Consider the following 21043-nt stretch of genomic DNA (forward strand, 5'->3'; position numbering starts at 1 on the left):
AGCTTCCTTTCAGGTCTTGACTTCGGAGCCGAGCTGGGCTATCGAGCAGAATGCAGCGAGAAATGGCGGTGGAAAATTCCACAAATCCAGATCCATGATCATGATGCCACTTGCAAGGTATTCTGTATGCTGCAAGCGAAGACTCCTGCGAGCTCTCCTGTCGCTAAGCAGCCGGAACAGCTGTTACCCTGCGCGGTCCTCGGGTTGTGCACAAAAAAAAAGTAAAACCCAGCTGAGAAGAGGTGGATTTGGATGGAAAGCACGGTTCACGACCTGTCTGCTTTTTTCAGGACTTTTGAGTGGGAGGAAAAGGCATGGTCGGCAAGTTCCCATCAGTCAGATTTGCTCCAGCGAGCACTTTCCACTTGCACCGATGGATCTCGGTGCTCATATGCTCTGTTCTGTCATGCCTGGGAGAACGGCAGTCAAACGTTGTCACCCGTCACCCGCTGCCGAAAACCCAAATTAGAAACGGGGCTACACACGAAAGTGGCTGCCTTGTTTACGACTCTTGGGCGCTCTGCCGACCGTGACGTACCTTTCAAGCCCGTCTTTATCTCCTGTCTGGCCGACCGGGCTGTCCACCTATCGATAGGCAAGACACCCATCGATACCACGTTCACCTTAAACTCCGAGGGTTTGTTGAGCCCAGGAGCCTGGAGGTTATGAGGGGGGTTGTCTTTATCGTCATTGCCCACTCCATCTCCTCTACTATCTTCATGATCATGTCCTTCGCCTGTGATTTAAAATACATGGGTTGAGCCCACACGCCTCGCATCGTCACTGTCCCACGTGGGGCCATGAGACATCGAGCCGCAAGCAGACGAGATCAGATCCTGCTTGTTTTGACGTCGGTGACCCAAGCAGTTCTCCAGCCGGAGCCGGCCAGTGACACTGCAGACGCCTCGACTCAATTTTATGGATGGACTGCTGGTTTTATTTTGTTCCTCATCTCCAGGATTCTGGGAGCTTATGCGCCATGCAGCCATGCAATGCGTCAATCAATCAATCAACGACTGGATGAAATCAATGATTCAGTGAGTAGTGTAAGATGGGCCAGTCAATCAATACCTGGCCCCGCGGAAGCCCACAACCCACGCTGCCGACTCGGACGAATCCAACACGCAGTCAATAACCTGAATCAATATCTCCACTACACACACCGCATCCTAACGTTCAGGCCTTACGTACAGATTGCCTATCCTGCGCGCTGCTGCATGCACGATTACCGCGTAGAAGTCAGTGCACATCCATTATGCTTTGGGGACATGGTAAGCAGGAGAGAGAGGGGGCTGAGTTATAGCTTGGCTGTATGCACTGTATCCATGCTCGCTTGCGGCCCTGGGCCCAATCACAGCAGACACGATTGCTGGACGTGCAGCACCGGCAAGCAGGAAGCAAGGAATATTGCACCAAGGGTCGCCACTGACCACATCCGCCGTGGCGCCATCAAGCTTAACAAGCGAGCCAACGAGCACCATTCGGGATGGAGAAAAACCATGGAGCCCATGCCAGTCATGGCGGCTATTGCGGGCTGATGATGCTTGATTTGAGTTGTAGCTCTTTTTCTCTCGCTCTCAAGATGCGGTCTCGACATCGCGGTCCTAGGTCCAGCGGCACAACAACCGCGCTGCGTGCTGGATCCACGAAATCAACGGCTTACATATCGCTACGACCGCACGAAGTATTGGGTTTTTTTTTTTTTTTTTTTACCGTCGTGGGTGTGCATGTACCGAGTCTTGCTCTGCCGTGCCACCACGCTCACCAGTGAAAGGTCGTTAAGGTCGTCAAGGTCGTCATCCATGGCTGACAGCGGTGTTAAATTAAGCTCGATTCGCGGATTTGGCATCGCTGAGCTGGGTGTGGGCAAGGAAAGGAAAGGGCAGCAAAAGCTGGCTTGCCAGCCGGCAGACGGCCAAGGGCCTTCGGAGTCGTGGAACGAGAGCGGGCCCAGCGTCCCAAACCCCTTGTTCCTTTTCGGGAATGTCGTTACTCGGCGCCGTTTTCCCACCTCCGCATTCCTGCCCTTTGCCCTGTGGCTACTGGCCAGTCAGCCCGGATGGGATGCTGGAAGCTTGTGAGGCGCGTCTGGGCTTGAGCTGCGCTACGACCGGATCGGGCATGGCAGCCCCGGCGCCCCAGCTCCCGCGGGCTCCGGTACGATGCCCTTTCTCATCGTCAATCGAGCGTTGGGCTGGGTCCTGATCGAAGCCCTACGGATTACGGTTTATCGATCCGTCGCTATCTACCCTGCCGCAGTACAAGGTCTTGCTCCGGCGACAGCAACAGCCGGAGTCTGGAGAGATTCCTGCGTCTTGCTGCATCGACGTTGATCAGGATCATGCCACCACGATTTCAGCCTGGGCGTTGTTGCCCCTCATCAGCCTCAGGCTGCTCTCGTCTGTGAAGTACGGGACATTACCTCGCCACCTGGAAACGCCTCAGTCACTTCTCGCGTTTCGGCCGCTCGTATCTTCTCCCCGGGTTATCGCAGAGACCGTATCGCAGAGATGATGTGGATTCCCATTCTCGGTCGGCCTCTTTCAGCCTGCCCTTGTGTGTCCTTCCTCCTTCAGAGCAAGCAGGCGTCGAGTCTTGAGACTTGCCTCGGTTCACAGCGGCCCTGACTGCCTCTTCTGCACCTGTGTTTGAACACATGGCTCGGACCATATTCTCGATTTCATTACACTTGTGTTTTGCGGAGCGGTGATTTCGTTTAGACGCCTGTACCAATCGTGAGACACAGAGCTCATCTATAACGGCCGTGATATTGCTGCAGTTTTTCCCCTCTGTGGACGAACCGGTGCCGGCAGCGGTGGCCCGTGGGCCCCTCCCATCACGATGTGTGATGCGTGATCCGGCCCAGGCCAGCCCAGGGTGGGGGGACAAGACAAGGGCTGGGGGGCAGCGGCCAGAAACCAGCAGAGAGCAGACAGCGGATTGTGGACTGCACACCAGCCGAAAAAAAGTCGACTGTCACAAGGGCCAAGGCCGCTTACTTGGCAAAGAACAAGGATCCACCTCCCACCGCCCATTGTTTTTTTTTTTTCCCTTGGCTTGGACCCTCCCCCTCCCCCCCTCCCCCCGGTCGAGGACAATATCGTGAACCAACTTTGCTCAGCCCTCTCGTGCAGGGGATGCAGGCGCCAGCCATTCCTTTTGGAGGTCAGCGGCGGCGCCCCTTCGCTGCCTTTACCAACGGTTTTCTAGAAAAGTGCGGGTCATCTCCTGTTCGCCAGCCCGTGCCTGCACAAGACATGTTTGGAGGATTCTCGCGCAAATCAGATGGCTCTGTTTTCCTCGGCCAAGCATGGAAGTATGGCGGTCATCCAATGTCCATTCCCATGATGCCTGCATGCGATACAGGATTGGACGGACGAGGGGCCGAGGAGTCGAGGGGTCGAGGGTCGTCGATGGCGGCGTTATTGCCGTTCTCTCCGCCCCCTGTCAAACGCTGGCTGGGCTTGGCCAGATGGCTCCCCCCTCAACCTGTTTGCTCCTCCGCTGTCCATTCACTTCGCTCACTTTCCCATCAATCCCCCATCCCCACAATGTTTTTTTTTTCCCACACTTCTCACGTCTGGCCTAGCCTGCCCTCGATTTTCGCTCGATTTGTTGAACATGAGGAGAATACTACTTTTGAGGCCGTTGAGAATGTTCCTTCCCGCTCGTCAGAAAGCTAGATGATTTCTCTACGGATTAACCAGCTTGTAGTTTCAAAGTCTCATCGCCAGACCTTCCGTGTACCCGCACCTACACAACGGTTTTACATTACTCCCCTACCTAATCCGTACCTACCTACACTACAACACCACACCAAACACACACCCCTCTTTTTCCGTTCCCCCACAAACCCCTTATCTTATCGTGTTTCCTCGGTATCCATACGCTGCGCTACAAAGTACGCTGCTACCTGCTCTACGTCCTGTAGGTAGCCTGCTTTACCTGTGTACCTACACTGCCTACACTGCCCGGATGGGGTACCGTCAGTATGGCGTGGAGACAAAGCGCATATTCCTCAATAGCTTCTCTATCTGGGAAATGAGCACAGAGGCCGCTGCCGGGCATAAGCATTCATGGAAATCCCTTCTCGAGCAGAGATTAAAGGAGAGGCCGTCGTATGCTGAAAGTTAGAGAGAGAGGCCTTGTTTTGCCATTCACAAACCCGCCCCCCCCCCCGGCCATAGCCCAGGCCCATGTCCCATAACGAAACTAAACGTTAGCAACCAGTACTAGCGTAAAACGGCACAGTGGGTGCAAATGACCCACATCCTTGCGGAACCGCAAACCCCTGGGCGTCCACGGTATCTTGTCGGCCCATCTCAACTAGCACGGGGCTTCGGGGACTGCCAGATCGCCCCTACGGCGGGCCCCCAGGCCCTCCGTTACTCAATCCTCCTTCCCGACAGGGTTGGAACGTTGCTGCATCGGCCCTCGTCTGCAAGCGCAAAAGCGCAAAGCGGTGCAGGCGGTCTTCTGAGTAGCCCGCAATCGACCCCATCAACCCACCCTTGTTGGCCTTGGGCCTTGCCTTCATGGCCTTGCGGCAAGCAGCCTCTCCCTCCGGAGAGACTGCCGAACGCTCGAGCTTCCCATAATAAAAACGGCCTTGCCGGCCAACTGTCATGGTCTTGGCCCACGCTTACATACAAAAAGACATTCGCGCCCTCATGCCTTTTGTGTGTCTGTGTGCTTTTCCCGTCTTTCATATTCGTTTTCTCTTCCCCGTCCCTCTCTCCCTCGTCATCGAGGACCGATTTGATATCGCGACATCCCTTGCCCCTCCTTATCCTACCACACCCGGAACCGGAGCACTTGCTCGAGTGATAAGCAGCAACCCGATCGGGCCAGTCAAGTTTGTGAAGAGAGCGAAAGAGAAGGAAGAGGGGAAGAGAGAGGCCAAACGATAGGAAGAAAGGTGGCTAGAAAACCGAGAGTGGACACGGTCATCGTAATCGTGAACTGGTTCGGTCGACAACCTGGGTGAAGGATCCCGTAGCGAACCACGATCACAAAAGCCAACGACAGAGAGAGAACTCCCCTCCCCCGGGGAAGAGGAAAGTTTTCCCATGACCGCCACGGCGACATATACGATGGCAGACCTCAGGGCTGAGTCGCAACACGGCAGCCTATGGCCCAGCTATGGCAACCCCGTGCACATGACCAGCCGCTTCAACCCCTCAGATCCCTCGGCATCAGTCCCGCCGCCGCCGACATCGTCGCATCTCGTGAGGGACAGGAGTCGCCATGATATGGACTACCCGCCCTACCCGGCCGGCCGGCCCAGCCAGACCGAGAGTGAATATGATCACCGATACCCGCCGCACCCGCCAGTGATGAACATGCCGCCGCCGCCGCCGCCGCCGCCGCCGCCCATCAACAACTTGAAGCGGCCCTATTCGCAGGTGGAGGGGTATGAGATGGTCCACGATCTCCGGGAGGACTACAAGCCGCCAAATCACGACCAGAAGCTACTGTCCTTCCGCAAGCTTGGCGACAAGCACACGATCGTCGATGCCAAGGGCAGAATCCACGAGATTGAGGTCGAGGCGCAGTTGCACGGCATGTTCTTTCTGTCCGAGTTCCCAACGACGACACCTGACGGCCAGATGGTGAACGCGGAGCTGACGTGCTACCGGCGCAACCTGTTCCAGATCAGCGGCAGCCTGTGCTTCCCGCAGATCCCGCTCTCGGTCTTGCTGGAGTCGGGCGAAACCAGCCGGATCAAGAATATGGAGGTCAGCATTTCAGCTATCGAGTCTGTTGATGGACACCCGGTCCGTCTGATTGTCATCCCCTGGAAGACGCCCCCGCCGAACGCTCCCGAGATCAACAATGCGCCCGATCAGGAGCCGCCCGTCTTGCCGCTGGTCCCCTGGGCAGACGTTGAGGAGGAGCCCGAAGGCGACCAATACTGCATCTACCCCATCGGTTGGAGGAGGTTGCAGTTTAGGATGTGAGTGTTTTTTTTTCTTTTTTTTTTCCCTCCTCCATCCGAGCTAGGTAATTTCATCTTGTATTTTCGTTCGTTTTTACTAACATCAAGCAGAGCGACTGCGAATAACGGAAGGAGGAAGGAGCTTCAGCAACACTTCGTCCTGCATCTGAAGCTCCACGGAACCTTGGAGAACGGACAGAAGCTGGTCCTGTCAGAGCTCGTGACAGCCCCGATCGTGGTGCGTGGTAGGAGCCCGCGAAACTTCCAAGCGAGAAAGGAGATCCCGCTTCTCGGGTCGAGCGCTGGCTCAAGGGGTCAAACTTTGGTCGAGACTGGCCATGGCATCGTGGCCCAGGCTGTTGTTCTCAACAAGCCCCCATACGACTCGAGACCTCGTATTTCGAGCCTGGCGACCGGCGTGCCGCGGGGCGAGTTTACCTTCACTGCTCCGAAGCAGTTACCACAGGGTCCTATGCAAATGCGGTCAAAGTAAGTCCTCTCGATCAGCCAGGGAGAGAATAGCCAACAGCAGCGGAATGAAGGGAATTTTTTTTTTTCTGTTCTAACGAGAAACAATCAGCTACCCAACGACTTGGAATCCGAGCAATCCGGTCTCGATGCCGCACACGCCGGCATCAGCCACATACCCATCCTCGACAATGCCGCCAGAGTCCTATCCGAAGATGCCCCTGTCGGGAGCTCCCGGTTTCACAACTGAGGCGCAGGAGATGCCCATGCAGCCGACATCAATGCCCTCGGTCCAGATGCCCATTGTTGCGCAGGATCAGCAGCAACCGCCTATACGGACCCCCTATGCGCCCTACGTTCAAAACACCTCTGCTTCTTCGCACCTCTCTCTGCCGACCACGGCTGCTGAGAGCTCGCTTGCCATTCCGCGTTATGTAGACACAAACCCTCGCCCGACCAAGAGCCCACGTCACGCCAGCCATCAGTCCATTGGTAGCTCCATCTCCAACGACACCACTTCAGGCGAGTATCGTTATGGGCCTCCGCCTACGCAAGGGACAGGCTCCGTCTATGCTCCGAGCGGCCCCGCTCCGACTGGTACTGGCCCGGATGTGCTCAGCCCTCATTCTCAACAACATCCTCATCTCCCTCCTCCGACTGGGACAGCCCACTCGCACCCTCAAGCTGGGGGAGCCCCGGGCACGACCAGTAGCTACCCTCCGCCGCCGCAAGATAGTGGTGCGTCGACAGGAACGACAGGGACCAGCGCGCCATCGACACAGACGACAGCGCCGCAGCCGCCGCCGCCGCCGAGAGATTACTTCCCTCCCTCACAGTCGTGGACCACCACGGCTGGCGAGGCCCCTCCCTCGACTTATGCGAACGGCCCTGCCGCGCCGGCCGGCAGCACGACCGCTACGGGTAGCAGCACTGCTCCCTCGGTCGGCAGTGCTAGCGGTGCGGGCAACGGAAGTGCCAACGCCAGCACGGGCGGTGCTACGGGTGCGCCGGGTGCGGACAGGCCTTATGCGTTCCCAGCCTCAGCTGGTGGCCCGGCCACGGCGGCTGGCCCGCACGTCAAGGATCCTGCCGCGACCGCTGCAGTGTCAGGATATGCTGGGGTTACGGGGTACACCTGGAGTGCGGCTTAATTCCTTGATTGTGTGAGAAGTCAAAATTCGGTCTATGCCTTCAACATGGGGACTTTTTTTTGATCAGCCGTGTGCGTGGAGAGGAAAGATACGCCAGTTTATTTTGCTGTTGACACAGGGGTCTGTCAACAAAACATCCCAAAAAGGGGCCTGGCTATCTGCATAAAAGATGGAAGCGGTTGTACATTTTTTTTTTTGCCAAGGAGAAAGGAGTATACAAACATAAGGATGAAAAAGGGTGGCAGTGTGTGTCTACCTATATATATCTGGGGTTGATTTCCAATTGGTATCTATTGAATACTTTTCTGTGTTTATTTTTTCCCCCTTCCCTATGTCTACACTTTCTGATTTCTTCGGATTGGTTTTGGTTTGGTCTCCTTTCTTTCCTCTTTGCCCTGTCTAACATAACTTGTGTTCGATTTTTGTCCATTGTGGAGTTGCATCAGTTTTTGCATATACCACTACGGTCGTTATACCTGATACCATTCATGTCTCCCATTAACCTGGTTATATATACTAAGGGATTCTATACTGTGGTTCTGGGGGGAGGGTTTGGTTATGGTGGTGACCGGAAGGGAGGTGGGGGGATAAGGTGTTGGCCGGGTGTCTGGTAATATAGTTGGTTGGCTGGACAATGTGATATTCAAGATTTGGCTTATTATTCATGGTGCATGTTCCATGGGACTTTGTTCGGACTATTCTAGCTACTGATGGTAAGGTTGGTGATGGCTGGTTCTACTTTTGTCTCTCACTTCACAATGCACACAGTAATGTTGGTGAATGCTGGAACAGATGGCATGTCAGAAATCTTCAGAGCGATGAAGCGGATGTACTGGGAAAATATGAAGGTAATCAATGCTGATCAGGTTGTCTGAGGCTAGCAGAGCGTAAATTGATGATTGGTTCTTATCCACAAGGGCGTGCTTGATAAAGCTTTAAGATTCGGGATCTGTTTGTATAGTAAGTGTCGACGTACTTGTCTGTGACATTGCCAATACTCACTGCTGCCATTTATCATCGAGAGAGATGCGCATGGGGAAAAAAAAGAAGATTAAAATTTACTAAAGTATTGCACAAGATTTCGTGCTGTGTTGATATGTGTGCTCGGCAGCGATGGGGGAGAAAGGGGGCAATGGTCACATCTAAAACCCTAACCCTGTTGAAAAACAGTAACTGCGGGGCACCGAAAAATCATCCATCGTCCATCAAATAAAATCTAGGCTCTATGAGTGCTTCACAAGCAGCCGAACCATCAACAACCCGCTAACCTGCCACGCACTTTGTCATTAATTGGCGCAGGAGCCTTAACTGAAATCCATTTCAAAACATATAGAGGGCAGATTCCTCAAAAATGGAGGACTTGGACATGCTTTTTGAGCTCCCCAATGCTAAACGGTCTGTCTACTCACCATTCACTTTCATCGCTCATATCTCGGCCATCAAGTGACTGACCAACCAGGCAGTGTGCGGAGGGAAGAGCTCTACGACTCAGACAGACCTTCCAGCCCTGAAGTAGATGGGTTGGAAGCAGAGCTGCTGCGTGCCCAGCTCAATGCTCGCCTATCAGGCGTCTTATCATTCCGCGTCCCAACACCATCACCACCACCACCTCCTCCGCCACCTGCTCCTACTGCCAACGAAACCCAGCATTCAAAGCGTCAACAACAACAACAACAACAACAACAACAAGAAGAAGAAGAAGAAGAAGAAGAAGAAGGAGAAGAAGGAGAAGATAATGATGATGATGATGCATCATCATCATCATCATTCCCCTCATCTCCCTTAGACTCAAATCCCCAGCCCCCTCCTCAACCCCCCCAACGCCGAGACTCCTCTCTCGAAATTTTCTCCTTCCGCCTCTTCTCGTCCGCGCCCCCACAAAAAGTCGTCCTCCCGGCCGACGACGACCCAGCAGCGGGCTACACCGGCCCGCCCATCAAACCCCGCCCCCTGTCATACTACATACGCGGCGAGCTGACCCCGGAGCAAAAGGCTCAAATCCAGCACGCCGCCGTGTCCGGACGGGATGTCTTAACTGCCGCGCGCCAGCGCGCTTGGGGATTAGAATTGCCCTGGAGGGTGACGACAATCAGGGTGGCAGTTGGTGGGACGCCGGGTAAGGCGGGGACTACTTCTACGTCGCGTGGAGCGGCACAGACAATAGCCGCTGTTGAAGAAGGCGAGGGTGACGGGCAGGAGAAGAAAAAGAAGAAAAAATGTCGCCCGGGGAAGAAGACGCGGATTGCGCTGCGCAAGCGCGACCAGAAGCGTCGAGTGGAGGAGGCTAAGAAGTTGAGTAAGGAGGAGTATCTGCGAGAGAAGAAGAAGCGGTTGAATCGGGAGAAGAAGTTGAAGAGGAGGGCGAAGGAGAAGGAGAAGAAGAGGTTACAGCGGGAGAAGGCGCAACAGCAAGGGGAGGGGACGATAAATGGGGGAAGTGTCAACGGGGGTAGTGTAAAGGATGGGGGAGGGAGCGATATGGGAAGTAGCAGCGGGGAGGAATGAGCCGAGTTGAAGGGGGTCATGACAGCCCAAGAAGTTTCCCTGGAGACTTTCCCCATGGAATCTCCACAGGAATTTCCCGGCAATATTCCTAATTCATAGCATTTTAATAGTGAAGGGATGTGGCATGTTCCAAGAAAGGAGTGACATGGTGTACCTAATGGAGCAGTTTGCACAGTTCATGCGACGACAGATAGGTAGTAGGGGGGGGGGAGGAGGAGCAAGTGATGCTTTTTGTTAGAATGAGAGATCTATCTGACATAGGAAACCCTAAACCAGGAGTCTACTTCTACCTGTAGAGTTCACCGAGGACTCAACTGAACGCCGGCTAACGATGCTGAGAGGCAGATAGGAAATGACTATGAAATGATAGCACAGCAAGAGCAGGATGCAAGAGTCTGACCGAAGCAAGTCGCTCTTCAATCTTCGTGTCCAAGGTGGTAGTAAGTAAAGCAAATTGGGGGGGGGGGTATCAAACAGATGCGTATGTACGCGGATCCCGTAGGTATCAGTCACCTTCTCCCGTCCTGTGCTCCTTTGCAACGCCCAACATCTATCCCTCCAACTACGCCAGATCCAGATTCAGATTCAGTCCAGTCCAGTCCAGTCCAGTCCAGTCCAGTCCAGTTCCGTCCCGTCCCGTCCATACCGGTTCCCTTTTTTTTTTCCGTGACCTGACTTGTCCTGACCTGACCTGACCTGTCCTGTACTCCACTCTCCCTTTCCCTCCAAAATAAAACACAAACCACAGACCTGATGATGGTTATGACGATGATAATGATGCTGTTCGTAATGATGCTGAAACCGAACGCTGTTAAACCCAACCAAAAAAAAAAAAACCGAAACCCATACGCCGTCCGTTTGTGTGATCGATCTCCACAAACCCAAAACAGTAGGAAGAGGAACGTGCGTAAGATAAGATTGAAAAAAAAAAAGAAAAGAAGACAAACAGAATCAACCCTGCTTCTTAAAAAGCCTCTTTGTTCCACCAACTTTGCCCATCTCTCGTAGAGTAAAACCTTCCATCAAGCCGCCCTCTCCACCAAGGGGCTGTTGCTTCTTGTCCGCAGCACTCGGTAAGCCACCAGAGCTTGCGACACGAACCTTCTCCTTCACCGTCTCAACCCAAGCCCGTCCCTCTTCGCTCAACATATCAAGCTGCTTTGCCTTCGGGCCCGCCATGCCAAGCGGCACAGGCTCTCCCTCCTCGGCTAGATCATCGGAGAGCCAGGGCATGCGCATAGTGGCATTTCCAGCGCTGACAGCGCGGGCTCCAGCGCGAGATCCAGGCCGGGAACGAGGGCCACGCGGCGCTGAAGAGCATGACGATGAGAACGACTGGCTAACGGAGCAGGTATCGGAGGGTGGAGGGGTCGTAATCGCGGCATCAACACCGGCAACCGGAGTCTTGGGCCGACAGGCCGACTCGTCAGTTCGTTGACGGGTCTTGCGTAGGCGCAGCGGGCTGGTAGGTGAGGTACCGAGGGAAGAAGACGGTCGGCTCGGCGGGGTGGAGTCAGGGCCCGGACGAGACGACGTACTGGCACGACGGCTGTTGGAAGCATTGACGGGACCATTCTTCGGGACGTCCTTGACCTCGATCTTGCTTGGCTCGCTAGCAGCTCCGGAGCGGCGCAGATGATGCGCAGCATACTCCTTCAGATACTCGCCCAAGTCGGCCCAGCCGCCACCCACACGAACCATGACGCGCTCGCCGTGCTCGCCGACGCAGCGGATGAACAGCTTGATCGGGGCTTCGCCGTTAGACCGCGAGAGGTGATACAGCTTAATCTCGGGGTTGTAGTTCCGATTGCGCGAGCGCGACGGGCGCGACGTGAAAGCTGGTGCCAAGGTAAACGAGGGAGTAGCTGAACGCGAGGAGTAAGCGGACCGCAGCGACATGTTGGAGTGACTGCGTGACATGGGGTCCGGCTTGGAGCTCTTCCGCGCGGTCGGCATCTTGAAGTCGGGCGGGTTGAGATTGATGTTGGGTGGTGCCTGAGTCAGGCGAATCTTTGCCGGGACGGACTGCAGAATCTCGCTTATCTTCTTCTGCAGCTTCTCGTCGGCAGGGGGCAGAATGCACTCTGTCGGGGTGTTGGGCTCAGTCGCCATGTCGTCGTCAGACATATTATCGTCGGACTTGGCCGGGGTGCCCGGCGGGCTCGGGAAGCTGTCGAACTCGGTGACGGTAGGCTTGTCATTGAAGCTGACCGACATCGACCGCCGACCCGACCGCGCCGGAGGCGGAGGGAAGGACGAACTGAGCTCGCAGGGAGGGCAGGCCGGTTCAGGGTACTCGGCCTCGGGCTCCTCGCTCGAAAAGGAGTCCATGTCGGTCTGAGGATCGTGGATCACGGTCGACTCGGTCATGCCGCTGCTCCGTCTCGAATCAGCAGACGGCCGGGCGCGGGATCGTGAGCTGCGGCCCTCAGCATCCGAGAGCTCGCAATCTGTGTCGGGGATAGAATCGCTGTCCAGTGCGTCCTGGGACCCATCTAGGCCTTTGCCCTCTTCGGTCGGGTGGATCTTGATGATGACGGGGTGGTTGTCGGTGTTCTTCTTGGGGCTCTCGGACGGAGCGTCAGAGCCACTGTTCTCAACACTCTTCCGCTCCACCACCTTCAGGGCCGCCAACTCGAGCTCCTTCAGCTTCTTCTCGCATGCAACCGTCCAAGTCCCGTATTCCCGTTCGAGGTTGTCCATACGGTCGATCCAGTCCTCCGGGAGCGTGTCGGGCTGACCCTCGAGCATATCAAGCATGGCATCCAGGTCGCGGCCGGCCTTGGCAACTTTGCGTTCTAGGACGCCCTTCATGACGTCGTACTCGGCTCGTGTCAGGGGAGAAGACGAGCCGTCGGGCAGGTGGCGGGCGCCAGCACGCTCGACTGCGTGCCAAGCGGACTGCAGGGCAGTCTCGGCATCGGCGAGCGAGTCCAGGAAAATGGGCACGCGACGGAGGACCATCAGGCGCAAGCTCCAGCATTCCATCAAGCGCGTGAGCTTGTAAAGGTTCGGCAACGCCTGGACGGTCGTGGCCGTAATAACGGCGGTGAGGTCGTCCATGCGGGCAATGGCGGAGAGCGAGGACATCTGGGTGCGAGCAGCACCCAGGTTCGGAGTGCCGGGTCTCGACAACGGCATGATATGGTTGTTGAGGACCTGGCGCTTGATCTCTTCCATGTCGATCTCGTCCAGGGCCTGAGAGATCTCGTCAATGCGCTTTTCGTATTTTGCGATGTCAACAGTCGGCAGGGACCCGGTATATTCTTCAGCATCGGAGGTGCCGGTGCCGGACGGCGAAAGCTTCCGTCGTTTGGCGGCAGGCACCTCAAAGCCGGCGGAGCCGCCGGATGAGGGCCATGGCCAAGAGGAGAGCTCTTCGAGCCACTGAGCAATGTTGCTGGAAGCAATTGCAACCCTCAGGGCGAAGGCCTGCTCGGCGGGGGATGCCCTCTCGATGCAGGCCTTAAGAGAGCCGGTCGGGGTTCGGAAGGCGTCGACGACGGTGCGCGGGGTCAGATTCGCCAGAAGATCGTCGTTAATGCGGGGACGCAGGGGCGGCGATGGGTCCGAGGGGGGAGCAAGATGGCCCACGGTCTCCCGCGGCGGCGGTATTTCGTTCATTGCGAGTGTCGTCGGTGTTTCGGTCGTATATTAAACGAGCGTGGAAAGTGTTGAGAATCCAAGGGGGGGGGGGGGAAAATGAGTGTGGTGACGACGTCGTCGACGACGACGACGATCGGCGGTAATATCGATGATGTTAAATGACAGTTGTAGCGTGTGTAGAATATCGTCGGCGGCGTCGGGGGCACCAAGGGCCACACGACATAATGAGGAGATTGACTACGAGCCGGGTGAGATGAAAGCCAGAATCTTCTCGGCAGTGCCCATAGTCGGTGGAAGAAAAAGAGTTGCAGAGACGGGGAGGAGGGCGACTCGCAGCGAACCAGCGGCGTCTTGTCACGAGCGTTGGGTTCGCGGAATCGCAGCCGGAGTATCCCCCGTTTGGTGTCTCTCTGGACCAAGGCCCACAGCTGGCAGGCCAAGCTGATTCGCTGGCGTGAAGATGGGAGGTTGGTAGAGCGCGCTGGGCGGACGGACGCTGACAAAAAGAAAAGTTCAGGGCGGTTGTCTGTCGTCTGGCTGCGTAGTCTGTTGGCTGGATTGAGGCAGTTAGACAAGAGTAGACACAACAGGACAGCAGAGCCAGCAAAGCCAGCAAAGCCAGCAAAAAAGCCAGCGAGAACACCCAGAATACCACAGAAAGAAACAAGGCAGGGCAGGGCAGGGGCAGGGCGGATGTGCGGCTCGGCCGTCGGCTAGATGCAGGTGCCGCAGGTTGCCACAGATGCCTGAGTAGTAGGTACCTGAGGTTGGGGTTGGGCTGAGGCGATGCCAGCACGATGCGATGCGATGCGATGAGCTGCGCTGCGCTGCGATGGGCTGCTGCGATGAATGCGGCAAACTACGCTGGGTTGCGACGGGGTCGCGAATGGCCGAATCGGCTGAATTGGATGCGTTTAGTGCGATGCCGCTGACAGGCGTGTCGATGTCCAACGAGAGATCGCAGGCGCAGGGCCAGTAACCACCGAGACCACGTGTAGGCCGCGGAGTGTATGGAGGTAAGCTGTTGCTGCAGAGCGCTGCAGTGGATTGTGGATAACCTGGAATAACCGGGGCGGTAAGACCAGGGTTAGGGGGAGCGAGCGATTGGGGGAAGATTGGGAGTGCTGAGGAGTCTGGGCCAACGCGCGCGCGGTTGGCGGCAAATCAGTGCCGACGCAGGCGACGTAGGTAGATGCAGATGACACGAAGGGTTAGGTAGGCGGGCAGGTAGGTGAGGTAGGTAATTCGTGGGTAAGCAAGAAAGGCAGCGTATGCGTACGCGTACGGAGTGTATAAGGTAGCAAGGTAATAAGTAGTTGGGTAATGGAAGTATGCTGATTGATGATGGTTGGCCGATGAGCGCGCGATGGCAACGGCCGATTGGGCGATGGGAGAGTTGACGCTTGTGAAGCTTGTGACAATGGACACACAACGGATGGGTCGCTTTCTCAAACGAGCGTCTGCCGCAGAACCACGGCAAAGAAAATGAAACGAGCGTCTGGAAAGCCGAAATGTCCCGGAGGGGGAAAAAAAAAAAGAAGAGATCAAAAGAGATCAATGGGGTAGTATAGAGTACAGCTGGTGACAGTATAGAAATTGGAGAGCACAAAACGAAGGAAAGAAAGAAGAGAGAAAGGAAGGCACACGTGTGTTTCCCTCCCAAATGAGGACCCGGCCGTGTTAAATTGCGAGATGGAGCGTGATGGGCATCTCTAGCCCGTGAGCGAGCATCCAGAGAGCATCTGCCCACCACAACGTCCACGGATCGTCGGGCAATGGTCCATCCATGGTGATCCATTGGCCGTGTGGGCGCGAGATTGGGATCTCGAAAAGACGCCAACACTAACCCGATCTGGCGTCTTGGCATCAGGGTTGTGCCCCCCCCCCCAAACAGGGGGACGCGTGCTAACGCGATGCCTAAGAGGTTATGTGGCTGGTTGTTAAGAAGCTCTGGATTTTTGAAGGGAGGAGGGTGTGAAAGAATTACAAGGGCCCACACCAATCGCGCAAATGACGTGCAGGGCAGGAAGGAGCTTTTTTGGAGCTGGGGCACTCCGTGTCTGGAAGCTGGGGAAACTCGAATCACCACAAGAAAAAAAAATTCCACTTTTGTTTTGCACAAACCGGACCGGGGGATCACCAAGATCCACGTCCCCCAAGGGGTATCATCCCCCGATGATGCCTGCTGCCCGGGCAACTGCCCTTGTCGACGATGATGGTTTGAAGATCCCTTCCCCGTTGCTGGGGAGAAACAGCTGAAGCAGACCAGGCCAGCAAACAAAGAGCTGGACCGTGAAAGGACGAGAGAATAGAAGATGAAAAGAGAATGTGCAGAAGCTCGTTATCTTGGCATTACCACGTGTCTTGCAAAGGACCTTTGGTTACTTTAAACTGGCTCACAAGTCAACAATATACAATACGATTGGCTCTCAAATGAGAGAAACGGACGACTTGTCCGCCTTATTAGTAGATACATGGCCTTGCATTCATCCAACAAATTGGTATCGAAAAAACTTGGTATTTGCGTTTGGTATTTGCATGGGCATTCTGGGTAAGGTTAAGTACTCAAGTCTACATAGTGCAGTCCAATCCTTTTCCATCCATCACCATTTTCATCTTTTTTTTGTTGCCTCATGTTTCATCCCGTCCTGAATGATCAAACACCATTAACTAGGTAAGGATTCATCATTGGTCATCCCAAGCCGCCCAGCTCACCCAAACAGACCAAAAAGTCATCATGACAAATGAAACAATAAAAATCTTTCAAACATTTTCCACTAGAGTGACCATGAATGAGAGAAAAAGGAAAAATAAAAAAAAAAAGAGAACCAGCCCCAACTCCAACCGGTTGACCGCCCATCCTTCCCACGAGTAATCCAACAAAACTCCCAGAACCAACGCCTCTCTCAAAGTCAACCGCCCCTACCAGTAGGCCTCTTACAAAATTACATACTCAATAACCAACCCCATCGCTTGTCCATTCAAAACACTTGGACTCAATCCCCATCATCCAGTCACCTTCCATGCCCACTCCTGCCGTCCCCGCGCCCCCCAAACATACCTCCCGATAGGAACATGTCTCCATCGTTGCCAGTCTGTCCGCCCAGACCACCGCCGCCCTCAGCAGGGAACTGCAGCCACTGATCGAAATCGAATCCGTTGCTCCCAGACGGATTGGCGTTCGCGGCAGTAGTCGCATCGAGGAAGGAAATGGAGCTGAAGTCGAGGGGGTCATGCTCGTGGCTATGGCCGTGAGCATGGTCGTGATGGTCTCCCCGAAGAGCACGCGTGGTGCTGGTGGCTGCTAGAGACCTGCTTGTGCTGCTCGGCGTCGTGAGCATCTGCCATAAACACATCGCCGTCGCCGCCGTCGTTGCTGCTTGGGGGTGTGGCGCCTGCTGTGGGGGCGATGCTACCGACGCCGAAACCGACTCCGAAAACGCCGTTCTCGCTGTTGCTGTTGTCGCTGCTGACGCCGTTGTCGTTGCCCGCAGCATCCTCGCCGTCCGTCATGGGCGGCGTCGCGCCCCTCGAGACAGCCAGGTTGCCTAGACCCTGCGAGCCGGCGCTCGCAGCCGCCATGGCAATCGCAATCGTGCCCTCGGCCGTTGTCGACGTGGACGGTTGCGTAAAGGCCGCCTGCGCGGGCTGGTTGGAGTGGAAGAGCGACACTTCCTGAGGGTTGAGGTACGGCGCGTTCTCTGGCGGCGGGGTTGAAGGACGGTGGTTCATATTCGTGAAGGTCGGCGCGCCGACAGTGCGCAGCTTGGGAGAAAGTTGAGTCAAAGGAAGAGCCGGGGCGAGCGGTCGAGCTATCGACTTCTGAGCAGGGTTCGTGGCAGTACGGAGGATGGGAGGGGCATGCTGCTGTTGCTGCTGTTGCTGTTGCTGTTGCTGTTGCTGCTGTTGCTGCTGTTGGGCCTGGGCTTGAGCAGCCGGGTTTGTGGTACCCAGGAAGCTGCGCAGAGCTGCATCCAGGAAGCCGGTGGCGAAATCGGCCGACGCGTAGATGCTGCGTAGGTTGCTCATGACCGTCAGACACTCCTTCAGGCCCTGGGCAGCCTTTTGGCGCGCCTGCGGATCAGTGTTCTTCATGTCGAGCATATGAATGATGGTTGCCGGCAAGATGACGGTCACACCGACGGTCGGCAGGTACCTCTCGAGGCTATAGCGGCGCATCTCAGCTACCATGCGAGTGATATGCTCAGCGGCCTCGCGGACGCGCTGCCGGGCAGTCTCCTGCACCTCGGTCGGCGGGCTGGGCTCTTGGGACGGGTTCGCAGGCAGGAACAACGGCCTGTGTAGCGCCGAGATGGTGGTATGGTACACCATGTGCAGCAAATTGCGTTGAACGGCGATGGCCTTGTTGGCATCTGTGATGGTGCAGCTGTCGAGGGAACGGTACCGACAACACTCGGGCTGCTCAGCGAGCCAATCGCGCAGGCGGCGGTCGACCTCTTCAACCTCCTGCATGTTGTCCGGGTTCTTGTTGGGCAAGAGCATGTGCGTGCTCTTGGTCGTGTGTTCGGGACGAACGCCGGCGCGGCCCAGCACGCTGTACTGGACCTGGAGCACGTCGCCGATCAGCCGGCACAGCTTGGCCTTCTCGATGCACATCAGGGCCAGCTCGCGCTGCATCGTCACGTTGTGGATCAGCTCGCACTCGGGGCCCAACACCGTGTTGTCATCGGGCAGGGCCTCGATCTCGAAGTCGCCCTCGACGAGCTCGGGCACGTCGAAGTCGCCCGTCTTGATGCGTGTTGGCCGACGCATGCCCAGGGCCACCAGGCGATCGCGCATGAAGCATGACCACCACACCCGCTTCCACAGCTTCTGCTTGCGTGGGTTCATCGGCGTCTTGGCTGGGTTGCGGTGCAGACCGATCGTGTGGCCCAGAGAGATGGCGATGCCCATCCAGTGCCAGGTGTCCTTGCTGTCATCTGGTGTCTCGTACCAGTAGGTCATGAGCAGCAGGCCCTGCACGAGGATGAGCCGGTCGGTCTCGTAGTCGAAGTCATAGAGAAGCTGCGGCATTGCGAGTCAGCACGTCCCGCTCTGCTACGTAACAAGACAAAAAAAAATCGATATCAACGGCCCAGCAAACTCACCCTTGTCCTGGAGAAGAACACTCTCCTGGCTTCTCTGCGGCTCGCATACCCCGCCTCTTTCAACAGCGTCTCGTCCACGAACGCCGTGGCGCTGAACATCACCGCATGGTACAAGAACAGGCTGACCTTGCCGGATGCTCCGGTCCGGTCGTTGATTGCTTTGAGGAACTCATGCAGCTCCAGCAAGGGCATGTACGGATACACATACTCGACAAACGCCCTCAGGAGAGCGTTCTGCAGCCGCACATGAGGCATCACAAAGACGCCCTTCTGCAGCAGATACACCCTGTCCTCGGCCGAAATGCGGTCAGGGATCGGCTTGATGAAGGCCGGCCACTCACGCTCAAGCTTGAGCAGTGGGTTGAGCAGCGGAGTGCATCCAGCCAGCGCAGCCGCAGTAACGGCGGCCGCCGCGGCGGTCGTCGGATTGCCCGGGGCCAGGGGGTTGAAGCCGGACAGGCCGGCACCGGAAAGACCGGAAAGGTCCCCGGCGCCCGTAAGAGGTGCAAAGTCGCTGACAGTGGAGGCAACTGTGCGTGCGGGAACTCTGTTAGCGAACTCGGAGCAAAAAAAAAAAAATTCTAGAAACGACGGTGTGTCGGGTGTTGTTTTTCACATGAAAAATGCCCAGACGCAGTGATTAACCTGGAAGGGGGGAAAATTTTTTTTTTGGTGTCTGTCGAGGCCCTTGTTCGTGCATGTGATCATGCCCAAAACAAGAAACTCTCCGATTGGGAGAACAGTGTTATCAAGGTTCTCGACTGGTGGGTTTGGGGGAAGGGGGGAGGGCCGCCGAGACTAGCTGGAGCATTTCTGCGTATCCAAAGGGCGTATCGGGGGGGGGGCTCGTTTGCGGAGGGTTACAGCAACAACAAAACTTACAGGATAAGCGGTGGGCGGCGGCGGCCTGTTCCCCGGTCAGGGGCATGGAAAAGGGACCGGCATGAGGAACAAAGCCCGGCTTCGCAAGATTGGCCGTCAGAAGGGGCGGTGCGGCGCCGATGCTCTTTGAACGCAGAACCTCGGCACCTCCAGACCGGGACCCCACTGATGGCGGTCCGCAGCTGTAGGGAAGATGTTTTCTGGATTGGCGAGAGATGCGCACGTCAGCCACTGCATGTCCCTGTTTGGATACGCTGGTGAAAATGACGCAGCCTGGGTGGTGGAGAGGAGAGACTGGAAAGAAAGGTCCAAGGGGAGCAAACACTGAGACTTACTTCCGCCTCCGGCTCTCCTGGACGATGCACTCGACGCTGTCCCAGCGGCAATTGTTACACGGGACACCCTCAACGACATCGCAGCGCACCTTGCGGGCTCGACATGACGCGCAGGCCCTGGCTGCTCTCCTCTTGGTGACCTTGCCTTCCGGGCCTACCGAGTTGCGCTTTTTAGGGGGGGACGTCGTTGATGTAGGTGCTGTTCCTGTTGTCGCTGATGTCGACGCTGTCGCTGCTGTGGATGCCGAGGCTGTTGCTGTCACTGTTGTCGCTGCGGCCGGAGCTGCGGTTGCTGAATTCTGTTCAGGAGCTGAAGGGACTTGAGGCGAAATTGATTGGGCTGGTGCCACAGACGTGGGCGAGGGCGCGTCTCCGTTGTCTGACATGGCGATCTTTCTGATTTCTGGGCCGGATTATAACCGTTTTCTCATGAAATGGCGAAAAGAGGTACCGTAAGCTCCCAGCCGAGGACGACGTCCAGCGTCAAAAAAAAAAGCCTTGACGAGACTCCAGTATGTTGTTTGCGTAATGTTGGCCGTTCGTAAGTAACCCGTCCTGGTGGTTCATACACGGTCCAAGATCCAATGTCAGCCAAGTAGGGTTTTCGTGGGCGTCTTTTAACACTTGTCCAATGGCGTTAGGAGCTATGTGATGTGATGTCGACAAGATCTCTTGTTGGCTGTCGACGATGCTGATGAGTCTATACTGTACAAAAACCAACAACACACAAAGATGACTGAGCGGAGAGGGCTTTGAGGGGCGTGGTTCAGGGCCGGGATACCACGAGGCACGGTTGGAGCTGGAGATTACGCGCCGACACAGTAGCTACAACAAGAATGAAGACTTCGGGATCCGGGACATGGTGGGGGAGGGGGGAGGGGGAAGGAGCCGTTATATCTCGCCGTTGAAAAACCTCAGGACAATCGCGGACGCGAGACTGCCCCTCAGCCCCCGGCTGGAGCGGACTAGGCCTGGGACGAACCCTGGGGATACCCCCGGGCAGTCCTGGAAGCCTGGGGGAGTGGACACTGGGGGGGGGGGAAAGAGACA

The 21043-nt window shown here is 56.2% G+C and overlaps 4 protein-coding genes across 4 annotated transcripts; 2 read left to right on the plus strand and 2 right to left on the minus strand.

Annotated features, from left to right (window-relative positions):
- Positions 1-5093: 5093 nt before the first annotated feature.
- CTHT_0065380 (uncharacterized protein) lies at positions 5094-7557 on the plus strand (the record flags this gene model as incomplete). Its single annotated transcript, XM_006696775.1, has 3 exons — positions 5094-5956; positions 6050-6427; positions 6519-7557. 3 exons carry the CDS (start codon positions 5094-5096, stop codon positions 7555-7557), a joined length of 2280 nt encoding a protein of 759 aa, XP_006696838.1.
- A 1351-nt stretch (positions 7558-8908) lies between these two features.
- Positions 8909-10062, plus strand: CTHT_0065390 (uncharacterized protein; the record flags this gene model as incomplete). The annotated part of the gene is made up of 2 exons (XM_006696776.1): positions 8909-8952; positions 9021-10062. The coding sequence occupies 2 exons, from the start codon at positions 8909-8911 to the stop codon at positions 10060-10062; spliced, it is 1086 nt and encodes a 361-aa protein (XP_006696839.1).
- A 951-nt stretch (positions 10063-11013) lies between these two features.
- Positions 11014-13686, minus strand: CTHT_0065400 (uncharacterized protein; the record flags this gene model as incomplete). The annotated part of the gene is made up of 1 exon (XM_006696777.1): positions 11014-13686. The coding sequence occupies one exon, from the start codon at positions 13684-13686 to the stop codon at positions 11014-11016; it is 2673 nt and encodes an 890-aa protein (XP_006696840.1).
- Positions 13687-16682: 2996 nt separating this feature from the next.
- CTHT_0065410 (putative transcription factor) lies at positions 16683-20379 on the minus strand (the record flags this gene model as incomplete). The annotated part of the gene is made up of 5 exons (XM_006696778.1): positions 16683-16884; positions 16955-18693; positions 18777-19306; positions 19659-19840; positions 19994-20379. The coding sequence occupies 5 exons, from the start codon at positions 20377-20379 to the stop codon at positions 16683-16685; spliced, it is 3039 nt and encodes a 1012-aa protein (XP_006696841.1).
- Between the last annotated feature and the right edge of the window lie 664 nt (positions 20380-21043).

Source organism: Thermochaetoides thermophila (genome assembly GCF_000221225.1).
Source record: "Thermochaetoides thermophila DSM 1495 unplaced genomic scaffold scf7180000011822, whole genome shotgun sequence".
NCBI lineage: Eukaryota > Fungi > Ascomycota > Sordariomycetes > Sordariales > Chaetomiaceae > Thermochaetoides > Thermochaetoides thermophila.